At 56.2% G+C, this 17,197-nt stretch overlaps 8 protein-coding genes across 8 annotated transcripts; 3 read left to right on the forward strand and 5 right to left on the reverse strand.

Moving 5' to 3' along the window:
• Window positions 1-249: 249 nt before the first annotated feature.
• BO82DRAFT_362315 (uncharacterized protein) lies at window positions 250-726 on the reverse strand (the record flags this gene model as incomplete). Its single annotated transcript, XM_025636848.1, has 2 exons — window positions 250-398; window positions 483-726. The coding sequence occupies 2 exons, from the start codon at window positions 724-726 to the stop codon at window positions 250-252; spliced, it is 393 nt and encodes a 130-aa protein (XP_025494752.1).
• On the reverse strand, window positions 501-1,015 carry BO82DRAFT_351766 (uncharacterized protein). Its single transcript, XM_025634507.1, has one exon. It carries the CDS (start codon window positions 952-954, stop codon window positions 781-783), a length of 174 nt encoding a protein of 57 aa, XP_025494753.1. The 5' UTR covers window positions 955-1,015; the 3' UTR covers window positions 501-780.
• A 409-nt stretch (window positions 1,016-1,424) lies between these two features.
• Window positions 1,425-2,213, forward strand: BO82DRAFT_7565 (uncharacterized protein). Its single transcript, XM_025641522.1, has one exon. The coding sequence runs from the start codon at window positions 1,568-1,570 to the stop codon at window positions 2,048-2,050; it is 483 nt and encodes a 160-aa protein (XP_025494754.1). The 5' UTR covers window positions 1,425-1,567; the 3' UTR covers window positions 2,051-2,213.
• Window positions 2,214-3,619: 1,406 nt separating this feature from the next.
• BO82DRAFT_381375 (putative glycosyl hydrolase) lies at window positions 3,620-5,636 on the forward strand (the record flags this gene model as incomplete). The annotated part of the gene is made up of 3 exons (XM_025637847.1): window positions 3,620-3,635; window positions 4,414-4,880; window positions 4,956-5,636. The coding sequence occupies 3 exons, from the start codon at window positions 3,620-3,622 to the stop codon at window positions 5,634-5,636; spliced, it is 1,164 nt and encodes a 387-aa protein (XP_025494755.1).
• Window positions 5,637-6,150: 514 nt separating this feature from the next.
• On the reverse strand, window positions 6,151-7,810 carry BO82DRAFT_399391 (general substrate transporter; the record flags this gene model as incomplete). Its single annotated transcript, XM_025639106.1, has 2 exons — window positions 6,151-6,508; window positions 6,594-7,810. The coding sequence occupies 2 exons, from the start codon at window positions 7,808-7,810 to the stop codon at window positions 6,151-6,153; spliced, it is 1,575 nt and encodes a 524-aa protein (XP_025494756.1).
• Window positions 7,811-8,547: 737 nt separating this feature from the next.
• Window positions 8,548-11,263, forward strand: BO82DRAFT_399392 (beta-glucosidase H; the record flags this gene model as incomplete). Its single annotated transcript, XM_025639107.1, has 4 exons — window positions 8,548-8,668; window positions 8,725-9,331; window positions 9,380-10,646; window positions 10,712-11,263. The coding sequence occupies 4 exons, from the start codon at window positions 8,548-8,550 to the stop codon at window positions 11,261-11,263; spliced, it is 2,547 nt and encodes an 848-aa protein (XP_025494757.1).
• On the reverse strand, window positions 10,997-13,060 carry BO82DRAFT_408595 (Zn(II)2Cys6 transcription factor; the record flags this gene model as incomplete). The annotated part of the gene is made up of 3 exons (XM_025639697.1): window positions 10,997-12,150; window positions 12,214-12,759; window positions 12,864-13,060. The coding sequence occupies 3 exons, from the start codon at window positions 13,058-13,060 to the stop codon at window positions 11,298-11,300; spliced, it is 1,596 nt and encodes a 531-aa protein (XP_025494758.1). The 3' UTR covers window positions 10,997-11,297.
• A 955-nt stretch (window positions 13,061-14,015) lies between these two features.
• BO82DRAFT_351769 (neutral amino acid permease) lies at window positions 14,016-16,231 on the reverse strand. Its single transcript, XM_025634508.1, has 7 exons — window positions 15,838-16,231; window positions 15,768-15,781; window positions 15,642-15,714; window positions 15,254-15,585; window positions 14,843-15,201; window positions 14,595-14,792; window positions 14,016-14,543 (listed from the first exon to the last, which is right to left on the reverse strand). Exons 1-7 carry the CDS (start codon window positions 16,002-16,004, stop codon window positions 14,313-14,315), a joined length of 1,374 nt encoding a protein of 457 aa, XP_025494759.1. The 5' UTR covers window positions 16,005-16,231; the 3' UTR covers window positions 14,016-14,312.
• Between the last annotated feature and the right edge of the window lie 966 nt (window positions 16,232-17,197).

Below are 17,197 nucleotides of genomic sequence, written 5' to 3' on the forward strand. Positions count from 1 at the left end.
CTGCAGTCCTATAAGGCCGTAGCTTACGGCAGTCAGAGTGGCACCAAAGATAGCATCACAACCATTCACCTACCTTCGCTCCTGCGTGTACCTCCGTAGCCGGAATCTGCTGGCGATGCATCCAGAGAAGACACATGCAGCAATGAAAGCCTATCACCTACCATTGAACTAGCTTCAGAGTTCTATACACCGATTAACTTACACACCACTATACACCTCTTCCAACCACCTCACACCAACCCCAGCGCGTCAAAACACTCCCAACACCGTCGCTACGCGCGGAAACAACCGCAACGCATTCTCCGCATGAATCCCCCCCATTTCGGAGGTATTAAACCCCCCATTCGTCTGGATCGTCGGCAACGTCGCCGCAATCTGGTTGCTCGGGACAGACGGATCTGCAATGCAATTTGTCAGCATAGACACATCCCCAATGGAGAAAAATGAAGAAACAAAGAAAGAAACAAAGCAGAGGAGCATACAATCCGTCCCCGCCAGGATCCTCCCCGTGCCCAGAAAACTCTTCAGCGCCGCCAGCTGCACCGCCGACGTGGCCGACGCCGTCTCGAAGTAATACCCCGCCCGCTGAGCAACCGACTCTGCCACGCTCAGCCCACCCATGAACTCCATCGAGGGGAGGCCGGCGGCAGGGGCATCGTGGCGGAGAAAGGCGACGCCCGGGGCTGTGACGCTGACGGTTGAAAGGTTGATGCCTCGTGCGTCCATGGTCGACAGATGGGAGTCCAGGGTCCAGTCGGGGACGGGGAAGTTGTCTACGTATCAGGTGCCGTTTTGGAGGGGGTATCCGGCGGAGATTAGGGCTTCTTTCCAGATGGGCGGGATGACATGGGAATGCACGTCGATAATATAGTCCGCCCCGAGAGTGCGGTGGCTGTCCGCGTGGACGAGGCCTGTGGTGGCCAGGCCCAGCACGATAGATTGGAGGGAGGGCATGTTGCAGCTGAGGTATGGACAGAAGTGAAGAAAAATTTCAGATTTCGACGGAAGAGCTGGGGAATTGCTTCATATAGTGACGCGTGGTGCGATATCTAGTCTCTCGCTAGCTAATTAGTATCTTGCCGGTGGAACCGGTGATCTGCTGGAGCCCTACGGAGTACAGTAGTGGCACTATACTCCATACAAGCTAAAATGGCTGGGGAGCATTACGAAAGCCTCCGTTGCGCTGCCGGCTTGATTAGCCTGCCTTAGTGTCAGACTACGGAATAGTGTGCGTTTCGAGCTGTCTAGTAGCTGCATGCTCAGCCCATGGGCCCCCGTCATGGATGGAATTCTGTCAGCCCTAGCATGCGATCCGGTAGACACCGTCGAGACCAAGAAATTGGCAATATCTAACCCTGGTTGTTCTTTGTTCAATCACACATCAACCATTCCCCTATTAAAGTGTGGTGGTGATATAAGGGACTTGTCTCTCCCGACTACTAACCCGCTACAGTCCCAAGTGCACCCTATGGCCGTCTCCATGTCCGAACGAACCGACGAGGTAGATTGACTCCATCGCCGTAATCACCACCATGACCACCGCAATCTTCCTGGCCACGACCTTTCAATGCTCCCCCATCGACGCCGTGGCGTTCTGGTCGGCGACGGCCGCGCTGTACCTGCTCACCGACGTGTGGGTGCTCGTGCTGCCGGTTCAAACGATTCTAGGGTTCCTTGGCCCCCCGTGTCCCCGTGTCCCCTCCGGGACAGTGATCAGGTTCTAACCCGTGAAACAGGCCTCCAAGCCAGTCGCAGGAAGAGACTCGTCCTGACGGGGCTGCTTTCTCTCGGAGCATTGTGCGTTTTCCTCCCACCTCACCCAGCATTGCCCATGACACTGAGAAAAGAGCGTCTGTATCGCCAGCATCGTCCGGATGGTCTACATCGTCCAGCTGTACCAGGGGACCGACCAGAGCTGGTACAGCGTGGACGTCTCGATCTGGTCCGGGGTGGAGCTGGCGCTGGGGATCGTCGCGGCGAGTATTTTGAGTCTGAAGCCGATTGTGCACCAGCTGGCGCCGGGGGTGTTGTCGTCGGGGGAGGGGAGTAGGGCCCGTGAGTCGGGGGCAGCGGGTCAGAGGAGGTCGGTGGGGCGGCTCCACGAGGATATTTCGCTGGTCGGGTTGACGGGGAAGCGGGAGGATGGGGATTGTGATTCGAGTGCTAGTTTTGTGTGAGGGACGTCGCCAGGTGGGGTGTCTCTCGCAGGAGCGTGGATAGGATTCCAGAGGTAGATCTCATTCTCGGGTGGGGGTTTCAGTTCTCGAATGCTTATATGGGGGACGGTAGGTGTGTTTAGTTCGGACTGCGGATGTACGTCAGAGTCGGACTGTGTCTGCACCTCCGTTTTCATTCGTGTCGACGATGAATGATGGATGCATCATCGAATAGTCGGTCAGAGAGAATGGAAGCGACAAGGGATATCGCCAGGCCAAAACGCCGTGGGCGAAGGAGGGGTCAACGGCGAGGGGAACGGAGGAAGATCTCCAGTTGGACGATGCTCTGTCCCGTACCCTCCCTTGCAGGATCCGGTGAGAGTCTGGAAACCTCCGACATGCATGAAGTCGTTCTACTCGATTGCTGCTGATTTGCTTGCTGGATGGCAGACAGTCACGGAAACACTACTAGTCATTGTTCCACAGAGCTTCTGCCCATCGTCCATGGTGGTATTATTCAGTTGAATCGGGTCCTTCTCCAGCCAGCCAGGCCGGATCGACGACGGACGGAATTAGTTAGGGCTTTCCCGTGCAGCCACCCGCTTCGGAGGTTAGTGATAGTGATAGCCCTCCCTCCCCACCGTGCAGGATTCCTTATCGAGACTCACAGCAGACCATCACCACGACAGACCCATCGAGTCCACTACTTGTGGGCTCCGGGTTGATCCTTGCGGCCCATCGGCCCTGTCTCAGCTGCATTGTGATCCATCCATCTCCATTGACCGCGATCGCCGCGCCAAGGAGTCAAGATTGTGGTGCTGGCGGTGGCATCCCAAGAGGAACAAGGAGACACACTGTGTAAATGAACGTGGGTGTCACAATGCTAGCTAATTGTCTAATGCTTCACCATCTCCTGCGCGGATCCCCTGACGAGGTGACGGCGTTGAGGAGTGGGAAGTCGGATGGCTGGCGATGGCGGTGGGGCTGAACATCGGCGCTCGGTCGGCGGCAGATTTGGGAGACATCCACGGTGGAGTAAGACATTCTTAGGGCCAAGGTCACGTACGTTACTGCGTGACCTCAACCAAGACTTTCCACGGGCTCTACATCCACCTCTAATGTGGACCCCGGTTTGAGTCTGCCGTTCGAGCAAGATCGAACTCTTCTACGAGGAAGAGTACCAGTGAGTTCGTAGAATTCGCCAGTCCAACAACTGCCGAGTGGGGGGGGGCCGCTGACTCAGCCGGGTAAACTCGGCTCCGCGATCGGCCCCAACCATCAACTTTAGGGCTCCAGCAAGGCTACGCTACGCAATGAAGAATGCGACGGGAACCCTGAATTCCCCGCCCCCGGAATTTGATGCCTGGTTGGTTTCAAGGCAGTCCAACTGGCGGCATGACAGATGAAGTCACCGTCGATGCCAACATTGCAACATTGCAACATCGCAACAATCAAGACACACAATGTCTCTGTCCATCCGTCCAATCCCAAATTCCAGCCACGCAGCCAGACAACAAGCTGATTGGCTCCCAAAGACCCAGCCTCGGTGGACGAAAGTCAGCAGAAAACTTCTTCCCTGTCGGAACCAAACACCACGTTCCTCCCGAGCCCAAAAACCAGCCCGGACAAAGTTCACCGACCCATGAGTCGATCCAGGGCGGATAGGCACGAACGACAGCAGAGTGGACATCCACCGACAAGAAAAAAAAAAAGAAACCGACGAACCAGAGATGCAACCCCGGCGCCAAAAGTTCGGCGGAGGTGCCTGACCGGGATCCAGGATCCGGGCCTCGGCCACCACTAATGCCGGTGCTAATGCAAGGAACAAGGAACAGGGTTTGCAGTGCCTGCCAAGCGCCTACACACCTACACCCCTACACACCTACGCGCCTACGCATCGCCCTACGTAGCCCCGGTAGACCGGCCTGGCCTTATCTTATCAGTTTGGGGTGGCGGGTTGCGGGTTTTTCTCCCTCCTTGCAGGACAGACCGTGGATGGGGGATGTGATCGGTCGATGTGATCTTTGGATCTTGGACTCGGGGGGCTGCATACGTAGAATTTTTTCTGCAGTGGAGACGCGATGTGTTTGATTTGTGACTGTCGCAGCGATAGATAAAGAGCGATCTGCCCAGAATTCAACATGCAGCGTCTCATCCTCCCCTCTTCCCCTACTCCTCCTCCTCCTCCCCCTCCTCCCCTCTGCTCCTCTCCACCACCACACCTCCAAAATGTACACCTCAACACCGAAAACCCTAGCCCTGGCCCTCCTAGCCACAAGCACAGCCAGCGCTACCAACCACACAGCCATGACCCGCGCCGTAACCGCGCTGAACACCCTACAAACCTACTACAACCCCACAACCGGAATCTGGAACACCTGCGGCTGGTGGAACGGCGCCAACTGCCTGACCACCCTCGCCAATCTAGCCACCAAAAACAGCACCGTCGACGAGACGATCGCCACCGGGGTGATCGAGAACACCTTCCGGGTAGCTACAAACACGAACCCGTACCCGGCGCGCGGCATCGACGCCGACTACACGGCGGCCAACGGGACGGCGTACACGATCCCGGGCCAGCCGACGGGGGCGGCCAACGCGTCGCTGTGGCTGGACGGGAGCTACGACGACGACATGTGGTGGGGGATGGCGTGGGTGGCTGCTTACGATGTGACCGGTGTCACGGACTATCTGGATCTGGCGGAGGGGGTGTTCTACCATCTCGTGAGTTTCTTCCTCTCTCTCTCTCTCTCTCTCGCACTTAGGATTCGGGGCAACGGCGTCGCTAACGCACGATAGAGCCGCGCATGGCCCTCGCTCTGCGGCAACGGCGGCCTCGACTCGGACTACACGCACGTGTACGTGGGGGCGATTAGCAACGAGCTCTTCCTGGCGCTGGGGGCGTCGCTCGCCAACCGGGTGGCCACCAACAGCAGCCGGAAGTACTACCGGGACTGGGCGGAGCGGCAGTGGGCGTGGTTCGAGAGCAGCGGGCTGATCAACGCGAACCACACGATCAACGACGGGCTGACGGGAGCCTGCACCAACAACGGAATGACCGTGTGGTCATACAACCAGGGGGTGATCCTGGGGGGACTGGTCGAGCTGCACCGCGCGACGGGCAGCCACGCCTCCAACTCGACCTACCTGCAGGCAGCGGGCAAGATCGCGCAGGGCGCCATCGCGGCCCTCGCCGACGAGGACGATGTCATCCACGAGTCCTGCGAGCCGGATGCCTGTGATTCGAACGAGACGCAGTTCAAGGGGATCTTTATCCGCAACCTCAAGGTGCTGCAGGGCGTCGCGCCGAATGAGACCTACGCAAGGGTCATCAATGCGTCCGCAGCGAGTCTGTGGGCGAATGATCGTACGGACGCCACGGGGTTCGGGGTCGATTGGTCGGGTCCTGTTGATGCGGCGACGGTGAATGCCTCGACGCAGAGTTCGGCGCTGGATGCGCTGGTCGCGGCGATTTGGTAGGGTGCCCCTGGTGGGTTGGGTTGCATTGATAGATTAGACTAGATTAGAGGTTGGATGTTAGACTTGGGATTGTTTTGTATATACTAGTACTTGCATAGAAGCATACGTTATTCGGCGTTGTACTGCATATCCTAGTGTCCTCCACACCCTATAGACCCTACGGAAACCGCAGTAACATATCTTCCACTTTTCGCTTCCCTTCCGGGATGGTATAGTATAGCACAGCCTAGTATGACTACAGAAGGACCTTACATCCAGTGCTCATACTGTACTGATGGCTACGATACATACTCTATCGCCTAGCTGGTGTATTCGACGACATGGATTGAACCACTGGGCAGAAGTTCGGCGAGCTCAGAGCACATACTCTACCACACCTGAGTCTCTCACACTCCCACGCGCACATCACCTAGGTGTAGAACAGATCGATCACACCACGTCTCCTGTCATACCCAGAATCAACTCTACACAAATCATCAGAACAATATACATTCAGACTATACACCTCAGACAACTAAACATCCTCCGCATGCACAGTCTCCTCTCCCTTCCCTTCCTGCCCATCAGCCTGAGCACCTGCACCACCCACCGCACCCCTGATTCCCGCCCCCGGCCCATCAAAGATCACCGCAATCTCCTCCAGCGAATACCCTTTGGTCTCCGGGTACCAGAAATACGCCGTGACGCCGAACACCACCAGCACCGCGATGAACACAATATAGTAGCGCCATTCGATCGCATCCAGCGCAATGGGGTTGACAAACGTATTAAAGAACATGGCCACGATGGTGGCGCACCACGTCACCGTCAGGCCGCGGGAGCGGAGGCGGTACGGCCAGATTTCGCAGGGGTAGGCGGTTAGGAAGGGGGTCCTTGAAAAGATCCATTGTTAGTTCAGGTTGACCGAGCAGGGTGGGAGGGAAGGAGTAGACAAGCGGGGAAAGGGAGGCAACTCACAAAGCAATGCAGTAACCCGCGAAGAACACAAACAGAAACGGGATGACGGCGGCCCCCGTCGCGGAGTCCCCAGTGGACTTGAACGAGCCCGACAACGCCGTCACCAACACATAGCTAACCAGCATGATGCCCGCGGACGCCAAAAACAGCGGTCGGCGACCCAGCCGATCAATCAGGTAGGCGCCCAGCGCGGCACAGCCCAGGTCCCACATCTGCAGACACGCCGAGATCAGAGTCTGGTCGCGCACGCGGGTCACGCCCACGGAGGTCAGGATCAACGACAGATAGTACGAAACCACGCCGTTGCCGGACCACTGCGCAAAGAACCCCAGACTAACGGAGATCAGCAGCCGCCATCGGTTCCCGGGGGTCTGCACCATCTCCGCGTAGCTGCCGCTGCTGTGAGCTTCCTGCTCCGCGCGGATTGTGGTCCGGATGGTTTCGAACTCGTACTTCACCAGCGGGGAGGAGTCATCCCCTGCGGCGTGGTACTGGGCCAGGATCTTGCGAGCCTCCTCGTCACGGCCTACAGACAACAGCCACCGAGGACTCTCGGGCGCCCACAGGAACCCCGGCAGGCCGATCACGGGCACCAGGGCCTGCAGCACCGAGGGCAGCCGCCAAGACCACGAGGAGGGGTAGGTGCGCGAAGCGAAGACGACCCAGGCGGCGACCGTGCCACCGACGTACCATCCAGACATGAACAACGAGTTGAGGATGCCACGGTGCGTCGGGTAGGCGATCTCGTTGATCAGCAAGGGGATAGAGTTGCCGAACATCGCGGACGCAAAGCCCAGAAACAGCCGAGCCAGCATGAAAGCCACGGGGTTGGGGGCGGCGGTTTGCAACGCAGTGCCGAGAGCGAGGAAGACATACCCCACGTACACGCCGGGCTTGCGTCCGTACTTGTTGGCAATCCACGAGGCGGTCGGGTAACCGACACCACAGCCCAGCCAGTAGATGGCATTTAGCCACCCCAGCTTGGCACCGGTGGGATTGTTCATGAAGCTCTTCCACTGATCCAAAGCCTCAAGACCGTTCATAAGAGATCCGTCGAACCCGTTGGCAGAGGAGAACATAACCAGAGAGAGAATAATGAGATTGAGACGCAGGAGATGGCCTTGTCTATACCAGGGGCGATCGCCAGCTGGCAGGACTGCAGCAAGCTCATCCCCTGCAGTAGGCTTTACGCTGGTGTCTTCTTTGCTCGAGCCCATCTTGACAGAAGTTCTAGACGAAAGGATGATCAAGGAAACCAAAAAACGCTGGACCAGGCACGAGGGAAAGCAGAGGTTTTATCCCATCCGAAAATCCCTATGATCCCGATCGGATGATTCATCTCACGCCTTCCTCAGCCGGGGTAAGACTTTTTCGTATGGAATCAAAGTATGATGATGCAAGCGAGGTAAAACCTGCTCCCATCGTGGCAGATTCCGCCCTTTTCCTTGTGGCTTGAAAACGCGGAGAAATGATACGAGCAGCCAATAGAAGACGAATCTGCGCGCTCGTCAACCTATGCACTCGGCCATCGGCTTGTCGCCCGGATATGCAGCAATACCCCGGGCTAGAGATGGGAGAAGACGTGGAGAATTGTTGGGGAGGGTTTGGGGTCGGGCCACGCGGGCGGAGCGGAGAAACGGAGAAAAGGAGAAACGGCGAAAAACAACGAAAATGCGGACGATGGAGCCGCCGGGTTGATGCGAGTGACAGCCAATCATAATGGAATTTCAGTATATCGTCTGGAGCACAGTCAAGCTTGGTATCCACCAGGCTCACCCTGCAGGTCATTTAGCAAGTTGATGTTGGGGTCAGTCACGTTTCTCCCGGTGCGTGGGTTCGTTGATCCTGGTGAACATATACATAATGATTCGCATCGAGCGACGCAACCCCTCAAGCCTTTCCTTTCCTTTCTCCCCCAATTTCTCTCGTCGTGTCCTGGGCCAACATCGTCAACATGCCGTTCGTTGAACCATCTCCCCCCGAGACGGACAGCGCCTTCGCCCAGATCGCAAGTGCAGATGTGGAAGTACTGCTAAAACAGCTCACACTAGACGAAAAGGTCGCACTTCTGACGGGTAGGTCCAGCACCAACAGCAACAGTCAATCGCATGCTGACGCACAGCTCTCGCAGGCGACGACTTCTGGCACACGGTCGCAATTCCCCGCCTCGGAATCCCGTCGATTCGCCTGTCCGATGGCCCGAACGGCGTCCGCGGCACGCGCTTCTTCGGTAGCGTCCCCGCAGCCTGCCTGCCGTGCGGAACTGCTCTAGGAGCCACATTCGATAGAGATCTAGCGGAGGAGGTTGGCGGTCTGCTGGCGGATGAGGCTAAAGCCAAAGGCGCGCACGTCATCCTCGGTCCTACCATCAACATCCAGCGAGGCCCGTTGGGCGGGCGAGGGTTCGAATCGTACTCCGAGGACCCTCTGCTCTCAGGCATAATGGCGGGCCATTACTGCAAGGGACTGCAGCAGAAGAACATCAGTGCCACCCTCAAGCACTTTGTATGTAACGACCAGGAGCACGAGCGCATGGCCGTCAATTCGATTGTCACAGATCGGGCCATGCGGGAGATCTATCTCCTCCCTTTCATGCTTGCAATCGGGGTGGAGAAACCAGACGCGATCATGACGGCCTACAACAAAGTAAACGGTATCCACGCCTCCGAGAGCCCAGCCCTGCTGCAAGATATTTTGCGGGGCGAATGGGACTGGGACGGGCTGTTGATGAGTGACTGGTAAGCTAATTTCCATACACCATGCGAGCCATGACTGACAGCGGGCAGGTTCGGTACCTACAGCACATCCGAAGCCGTCCAGGCGGGCCTGGATCTGGAAATGCCGGGTCCCTCCAGATGGCGTGGCAGTGCTCTTACCCACGCAATTACTGCCAACAAAGTTTCCACAGCCACGTTAGACGCTCGCGTGCGAGCGGTTTTGAAGCTTGTCCAGAAAGCCAGCAGATCCGGGATTCCAGAGCATGCAACAGAACAACAACTCAACCGCGAGCAAGATAGACAGCTTCTGAGGAAGATCGCTGCAGCGACAATTGTCTTACTCAAGAACGAGGACAGCATTCTGCCGTTGGATAAACACAAGAAGATCGCCGTGATCGGTCCCAATTCACAGATTGCGACGTATTGCGGCGGGGGTAGTGCTGCGCTGAACCCATATGAGGCCATCTCACCATTTGAGGGCATTACACGCTCCGCTCAAGCTGACGTCGAGTTTGCACAAGGCGTGTATGGTCATCAGATGCTGCCCTTGCTCGGCAAGCGGCTGCAGACCAGCGATGGCCAAACGGGCTTCACCCTGAAGATTTTCAACGACCCACCAACTGTTCTCACCAGGCAGCCACTAGAAGTTAGACATGAGACGGACGCCCAGGTCTTCTTTCTGGACTACAGCCATCCAGAACTGCAGCCAGTATGGTATGCTGAAGCCGAAGGCGACTTTATCCCCGAAGAATCCGGACTGCATGACTTCGGTCTCTGCGTCCGTGGCACCGGAAAGCTGTACGTGGACGGAAATCTGCTGGTGAACAACGCCGACGTACAGAGACCGGGGCCCAGCTTCCTCGGAAGTGGCACTTTGGAGGAAACCGGCACGCTAGATCTCGTAGCGGGCAGATCCTACAGAGTCCAGGTGCAATGGGGATGCGCCAAGACTGCCAAATTCAAGATCCCCGGCGTGGTGGACTTCGGACACGGCGGCTTTCGATTCGGTGCATGCAAGCAGCTGTCCCCTCAGGAAGGGATTGAACAGGGGGTCAAGCTAGCTGCCAGTGTAGACCAGGTGATCCTCGTTGCCGGATTGAGCGCCGAGTGGGAATCAGAGGGCGAGGATCGAACCGGCATGAGCTTACCACCTCACACTGACGAACTGATCTCGCGGGTGCTCGAGGCAAACCCCGACACAGTCGTTGTCGTGCAAAGCGGAACACCAGTTGAGATGCCATGGATTGACAACGCCAAGGCTGTCTTGCATGCATGGTATGGGGGTAACGAGACGGGCAATGGCCTGGCCGATGTCATTTTCGGTGATATGAACCCGGTAAGCTCATGCATTGTCATTGAATTTGACCTCGAGGACACCAACTAACAAGATCATCACACCAGTCCGGTAAACTTCCTCTGACCTTCCCCCGCCGTCTGAAAGACAACCCCACATACTTCAATTTCCGCTCCGAAGGCGGCCGAGTTCTTTATGGAGAGGACGTATACGTCGGATACAGATTCTATGACGAAGCAGAGATCGAGCCGTTGTTTCCTTTCGGACATGGTCTTTCTTACACCACCTTCGGACTGTCAGACCTGCGCCTGGAGCGGAATGTGGATAACAACATCCAAGTACGCTGCAAGGTGCGCAACACCGGCACAAAGGCTGGCGCAGAGGTGATCCAGGTGTATGTGGAGCCGGTACAGGCTCCACTCAAGCGTCCTCAGAAGGAACTCAAGGAGTTCCGGAAAATCCGTTTGGAACCTGATGCAGAGGAGGTAGTCACAATTCCACTTGATCTGGTACGCGCGACCAGCTTTTGGGATGAGAAGGCCAGCGCTTGGTGTAGTCACAGTGGTACGTATCGCATCCTGGTTGGAACCAGTAGCCGTGGACATTTCCTGGAGGCTTCCGTGGACGTGGAAGAGACGACATTCTGGTCTGGAGTTTGAGAGATCTAGGTACCAATAAAACAAGTACATCAATTCATGTTGGGTGAATACGATCTGTATCCACCCAGGCCTGTAGGTTCATCGTATTCACACTCTCACTGGTATCAAGCCGAGATAATAGCTCGGTAGCGAGGCGGATGTACTCAGCCGCTCTTTCTGCTTCAGGTTCGCCGGCCTGGAACGGGCAAGTCAACATGACGGAGGCGATATCTCGCACTTTGTAGGCCAGATGAAGGCCGTTGATTTCCAGGTTGAGGTCTGGGACATTGTAGAGCAGAAAGAAAAGCTGACGGCAAAGCTCCTCCCTTGTCCGCCAGAGGATTCTCGTGTCCGCCAGGGATGTGTGCAAGTCCGGGCTATCGGCTGCTGACAGACCTTGCGCCGCCTGCGAAGCCTCTAATTGGTCAAGGAGCAGGCTCTGCAGCCAGAGATGAGTAACATGGATATTAACACGCATGGACTCAAACGACGACCGTAGCAGAGCAGAAAAATCATCCGAAGCCAGGTCCTGGAGGCAAGAGTTGCCCGATACTTCCCAGAGCCGCAGTGATGGTGGCACATCGTGCAGCAAATTCTGCATACACTGTAGCCGGTCCCGCAGATACGCCACCCGGACATCAGTATCTTGGGCTCGAACACAGGCGCAAGGTTCGGGTAGGCCATTTTTCGGATGAGGGCTGCGGATGGCAGCCCAGAAGACGCGTGAGTGAATACTGAATCCGGTGGTCAGACATGATGTGGGGACAGGTGGCATCAGCACCTCGTGCTCGAAGATAAATTCGTCGTCAACCTCGAGGGGCATCAAGTCGTCGGGGTTAATCATTTGAAGCTGGACAGGATCTAGATACGAGAGCCGCTCGCCGAGCATATTCTGCAATTGCGAATGACTAGTGCAAGCAATTCGAATTAAACAGTCTGCAATTTAGCGGCGATGTGAGAGTCGAACTTACACAAATCCATAAAACACCAACCAGAAACCCTTCTTCCGCAGCTGCGTCTCAATGCAATTGAGCCCGTCGTAAGCAGAGATAGAATGAAGATTCAGCAGACGAGCGAACTGCATCGACTCCACATCGAGCATCCGGGCGCGATTGTGGTCTCCCAGCTGCAGAAAGGCAGCGAAGAGCAGGAAGGAGGCGGCAAACTTCTGGAAATTGATCTCGTCAAAGTAGTAGGACGTTCTCAGCCCCAAATTCTTTTCGTAGCAGAAGCGAACCATCTCGCGGCGTGTGGCAAACCGCAAGGGAGGGTCATGCGATCTGTACGACCGGAACTTGCTGGGCATCGTCGCGACAACCACTGCGGCAATGGCGACGGTCAGGGCGAGGAACCCAGTGTCTTCCTCGTGTCGGCCTCGGCGCAGACATTCTTGGAACGAGGGGCGGTGAACGATGGGAACGAGTGGGTAGATGTGGTCCAGATAATCTTGCATGATGCGGTGGAAGAGAGTTCGCTCGCACAGATCGTCCGCGGCGCAGATGCCGGCCTTGCGGTGGCTGTCATTCGCCGGGGGCTGCTGTACCACGCTTTGAACCAGGGTGACTTGTGACCTTGCTGAGTGTTATCTCAAGCCTATCCATTCACGCGAAAGATAACATACCGCTTTTTGGGACCTCTGGTCTTACAGGGGGCGAGAAAGGTGCAAGCCCGATTCAGTCGCTCGCAGCGCGCGCATCGGGAGTTCGGTGCTCCGGATGGAGAATCTGGGAGCTGGCATTTGACCTTGCGCTTCCGGCAGAGATCGCACGCTTGGGTGGAAATGTCAATGCGCTGAGGACGGTGCCGGAGAGGTGGCATTGTGATGCATTTTGTGAGCCGATCAATTATTTCACAATGAGAGAGAAGCTGAGAAGAAACGAAAGTGCTGGCGATCCCGAGGAAATACCGAGCCTAGAGCCTCGAGGAAGGTACGGCGACATGACCCTTCTTATCGGTCCCGATAAGGGTCACGTGGATACAACATGGGGGACTTTTCTGCCACCGCCTAAACCTACCACTTGCCCGGTCTGCTTTTTGGGGACTGCTGCTTGTGGTCAAAATCTGGGGTTCCCTCGCGAGGTCGCGAGCGTTCTGCCGGACGAAGCGGTGAGATTGGCGGTGTATCCAACTTGAAGCTGCACGGATGTGCCTTTCTGTATGCCCCAGGCCGCAGTCCTCCATAAGGCACCATGTTACATTGCCTGAAGTGCCATACAGCGCCTACTGCCTATCACATACATACTCACATACTACTTAATATGCTGAATATCTATCATCATCTCTGGACAGCCAGTGCAGACAGCAGTACTCTAAGCATAAGATAAGCCCTAACAATTCAGCGTCATAATTCCCGCAGGACTTCACCACGGAACCCGGTCCAATCGGACGCCCCGGGAAGCCCGGGAACATCCAGCTTGTGTCTGATCGTTCGAGCTATTGACACAATCCCAGTCACAGTCATTCCTCAGCAATATCCTCTGGTAGAGCCTGTCACCCCTCCGACGCCGGAGTCGCGCAATGTCGATCACGACATTTCCCCGGACCGCATTACGTACAGGAAACTCCACATGGTTTGCTTCCCCGCAAGTTAATGTCATACGATGGAGCGGCCATGACGCGCCGACTTTCCCCAGATCCCACCCCCGATGTAACCTTACGTCGTTGCGCAACTCCGCAGACCGAGGGCCGAGGGTGAGTCGCAGGATGTCCGAAACTAGGGTTGTCTCTACGTCACTGCAGCACATGCGGAGGTCTAGACTACGCTTCCAGTTGCAATACAGAACACATGTCATTCAAATCAAGTCTCCTAACGCCTTTATGCCATGGAATAGTGATATCATGATGCGACCGCGGCCATGCAAACAACGCTCGCTAGATAGAAAGCCCGTCGGCTAGCAGAAAGTCCAGCTGCTAAGACTCAAGCCGTGATGCGTCGCGGGTAAAAAACATTAAACTATATGGGGGAGATGCGATCAACGAGGTCCGTCGTCATTGGGTATGCATCGCATCGTCAACGAGAAGGTCGTGTCGTGTCGTGAGAAGAAGATGAAAGTAAACCAACTCAGCAGGTTTAGCTGTCGGTGTTGGCGCAAGTGAAGCTGTTGCTGTTCGCGTCGTCGTGGATGGCGGTCCCCGAGGCGTAGAGACCCAGGACACACAGGATCAGACCGAACAAAGCAATGGCAATGTTGAGGACGGTGAGGGCAATCTTCTTGGGGCTGGAGAGCCACTGACCCCAGTTGAGGTGGAGCCAGTAGACACCGCTGAGACCGTAACTGAACCAACTCGCGAAGAGGGCGCTCTGCAGAATCAATTAGTGCTGTACTGGGTGATGCGGAAGCGAGCAACTTACAATCAAGCCGTTCAAGTCGCTGAAGACGGGAATAGCCTCGGCAATGATCCAGGCAACGACCCAGCAGGAAAGACCAAGGCCGATCCAGATGGAGACCGAGCGCCAGCCGCGGCTGTGGATGAGGTCGGACTTATGGCAGGTGCGGAAGTAGATGTACTTCAAACCGATGTGACCGTTGACAACACCAGCACCAACAATCTAACCAGGGATTAGAGCATGTCCGTATGGATAAAGCACAGGCAACTTACAGTAGGGATGGCCACGCCATAGGCGATCTTCTTCAAGAGGGGACCGGCGGAGCTCAGGGCGGGCGATTGAACGTCTTTGCCGACGTAGTAGTAGACCACAATGGCCGCGGTGGTGTACAAGCAGATCTCAAAGCCTTGCAGCATGAACAGCGACTTCTTGAAGTCCTTGGGCTTCTCCATCTCAGCGATCAAGCCGAAGAAGGCAACGTGGGCACAGTAGGCGAAGACGATGTTCGAGACGGCGCTGAAGGCCTTGTAGAGAGAAGTGTCGACAGTGGCTTCAATGATACGGCCGGGGTGGTCCTGGACACCGACGCCAATCATGGTGATCATGACGGCGCTGAAGATACTCAGGAAGGCTAGACAAGAATGAGTGAATCGTCCAAGGCGAAACCGATCAGGAATACTCACAGAAGAAAGAGATCCAGGTCATGCCCTTCATGGTACGGGGAACCGACAGAGCCATGGAAATGACCATACCGATCACACTGAACACAATCGAGCACGTTGCGTGCTCGGTGATGGTGTTCATCATGACACGGAAGGTCAAGAGATGACTACCCATGACGAAGATACAGAAGAGAAACTGGCCCAAGCCGAACAGCTCACGGCCAAAGGGGCCCAGCAGGATTTCACCGGCATCAGCCAGGTTCTGGATGTGAGGATACCGCTCGCGGAAGAGACCGATGTTGTAGCCGGTGTACGTGGCGAGGATACCCAGACCGACAATAAGAATAATGGCACTAGATAGCAATCGGTCAGCGAACGCCCAGTACGGACGACCTTGGACCAGACTTACGGGACGAGACCCAGAGCTGCCACGGCTGCGGGCAGAGAGAGCACACCCAGGGAGACAGACTCGCAAATCATGACTAGAACAGTGGTTAGTGGGTGCCCAGTGAGTCGGATCAACAGGAGCTCTTACGCAAGCCGCATTGCCTATAGATGACGTTAGCATGAATGCAGCGCGCGGAGGAGCTGCAGTTGAGACGTACCACCACTTCAAGGTCTTGTACTTGATTTCGGCCAACTCCTCGTTACCGAAGGCATCAGCCTCCTCGAAGCCAGGCTTGTAGCTGGTTTCAAGGTCGACGGACGCATCCTTCTTCTCGTCGATGCGGTCGGTAGCGTAGGGTGGAGGGGAACCGTGGACGGTGTCCATTGTGTTGGTGAATGGGGGCGGTGATTGGTGTGTGGGAGTATTGAAGAAGGATGGAGAAGCAGCGACGGAACGGGTAAAAGGTGACTAAAGGTCGGGGAGGAGTGTGCGGTAGAAAGTGTCCGCGATGCTGCAGACAATGGAGGATGGATGAATAGAGACAAGAAGGAGAGAAAGTCAGCAGGGGAGAGGGAGGGTTATAAAGAAGATTCCGGGAAAAAAACCACTGGGGCTCAGAAGAAGTTCGGTAGAGGAGGGAATGGTTTGACATGCCGAAGACCTGGGGAAGAAGACGGGGAATTGGCAACTTGTGCCAGGCACACACGAGCAATCGGCCCGGCGCCGAGACCAGCAATCGCCCCAGCTGCAGCAGATCTGGAGCGGAAAGGAGTGAAATTTGTGAACGGAATTGGTCACCCAGCCGATCATCGGCCAGCGCGGACCAATGAGACCCATTACCGCCTCGGGGGGCGGAGGCGGGTACCATGGGAGGGAGTTTGGGCGGTGCAATTAGCATGGGCTGCACGTCGCAGTATGGAAGACCCGCGAGCCCGGAGTTGGCCAGGAGGGCCGCCGGCTCAACTGCTGACACTGGCTAAACACTGGCCAGACGCTCCGTCGATTTGCAATCCAGTCGTTGAGCCCGAACCATCGGCATGGTCGCTTAGTTGCTCCTCTTTCCTCGTGGTTCCCCATCTGGATTCCACCATTGCTCGCCCACGTACAGTACGTTATTGGCTGATGCCCATACTGAGTATCTAAGGTTGTTTAATTTGCCGGTCGGGAATTGTCTCTTTCCTCGGGGATCCCCGAGGTGGTTGGTGGACAATTGAGAATTGACAATATGACATGCGGGTCATGTGATGCTGCTGTCCACCCCACCCTTACATTGTCCACCTTACTTTCTCTGTACTGAGAAATATAAAGCAGAGACAGACAGACACAGCCCAGACGCATATTGCGGACTCCGGTGGACGCCGGACGTACGTCTCACACGGTGCCAATCATTTCCCTGGGTGTCTGCAACCTCGAACAGGCAATTTGCACGGGATGCTGGAACAAAGGTGCAAATTGAGTCGGTGGCGCCGCGAGGGCTGGCGGAAGGATTGGCTGGCGGCCTAGCGGCAAATGCTTATTTTTTGTACGTAATGTGGTGGCCGTTAGCGGCTGATAATCGATGGAAGGTTGCATTCACC

The sequence above is a fragment of the Aspergillus uvarum genome (genome assembly GCF_003184745.1).
Source record: "Aspergillus uvarum CBS 121591 unplaced genomic scaffold BO82scaffold_10, whole genome shotgun sequence".
In the NCBI taxonomy this organism is placed as follows: domain Eukaryota; kingdom Fungi; phylum Ascomycota; class Eurotiomycetes; order Eurotiales; family Aspergillaceae; genus Aspergillus; species Aspergillus uvarum.

Bases quoted from the DNA above. Each gene is read 5' to 3' on its own strand.
- BO82DRAFT_351766 (XM_025634507.1), bottom strand. From the start codon at position 954: ATGCCCTCCCTCCAATCTATCGTGCTGGGCCTGGCCACCACAGGCCTC.
- BO82DRAFT_7565 (XM_025641522.1), top strand. From the start codon at position 1,568: ATGCTCCCCCATCGACGCCGTGGCGTTCTGGTCGGCGACGGCCGCGCT.
- BO82DRAFT_351769 (XM_025634508.1), bottom strand. From the start codon at position 16,004: ATGGACACCGTCCACGGTTCCCCTCCACCCTACGCTACCGACCGCATC. The intron at 15,586-15,641 runs GTAAGTCTGGTC...ATTGCTATCTAG, and splicing joins GCAGCTCTGGGTCTCGTCCC to TGCCATTATTCTTATTGTCG. The intron at 15,202-15,253 runs GTGAGTATTCCT...ATTCTTGTCTAG, and splicing joins GACCTGGATCTCTTTCTTCT to CCTTCCTGAGTATCTTCAGC.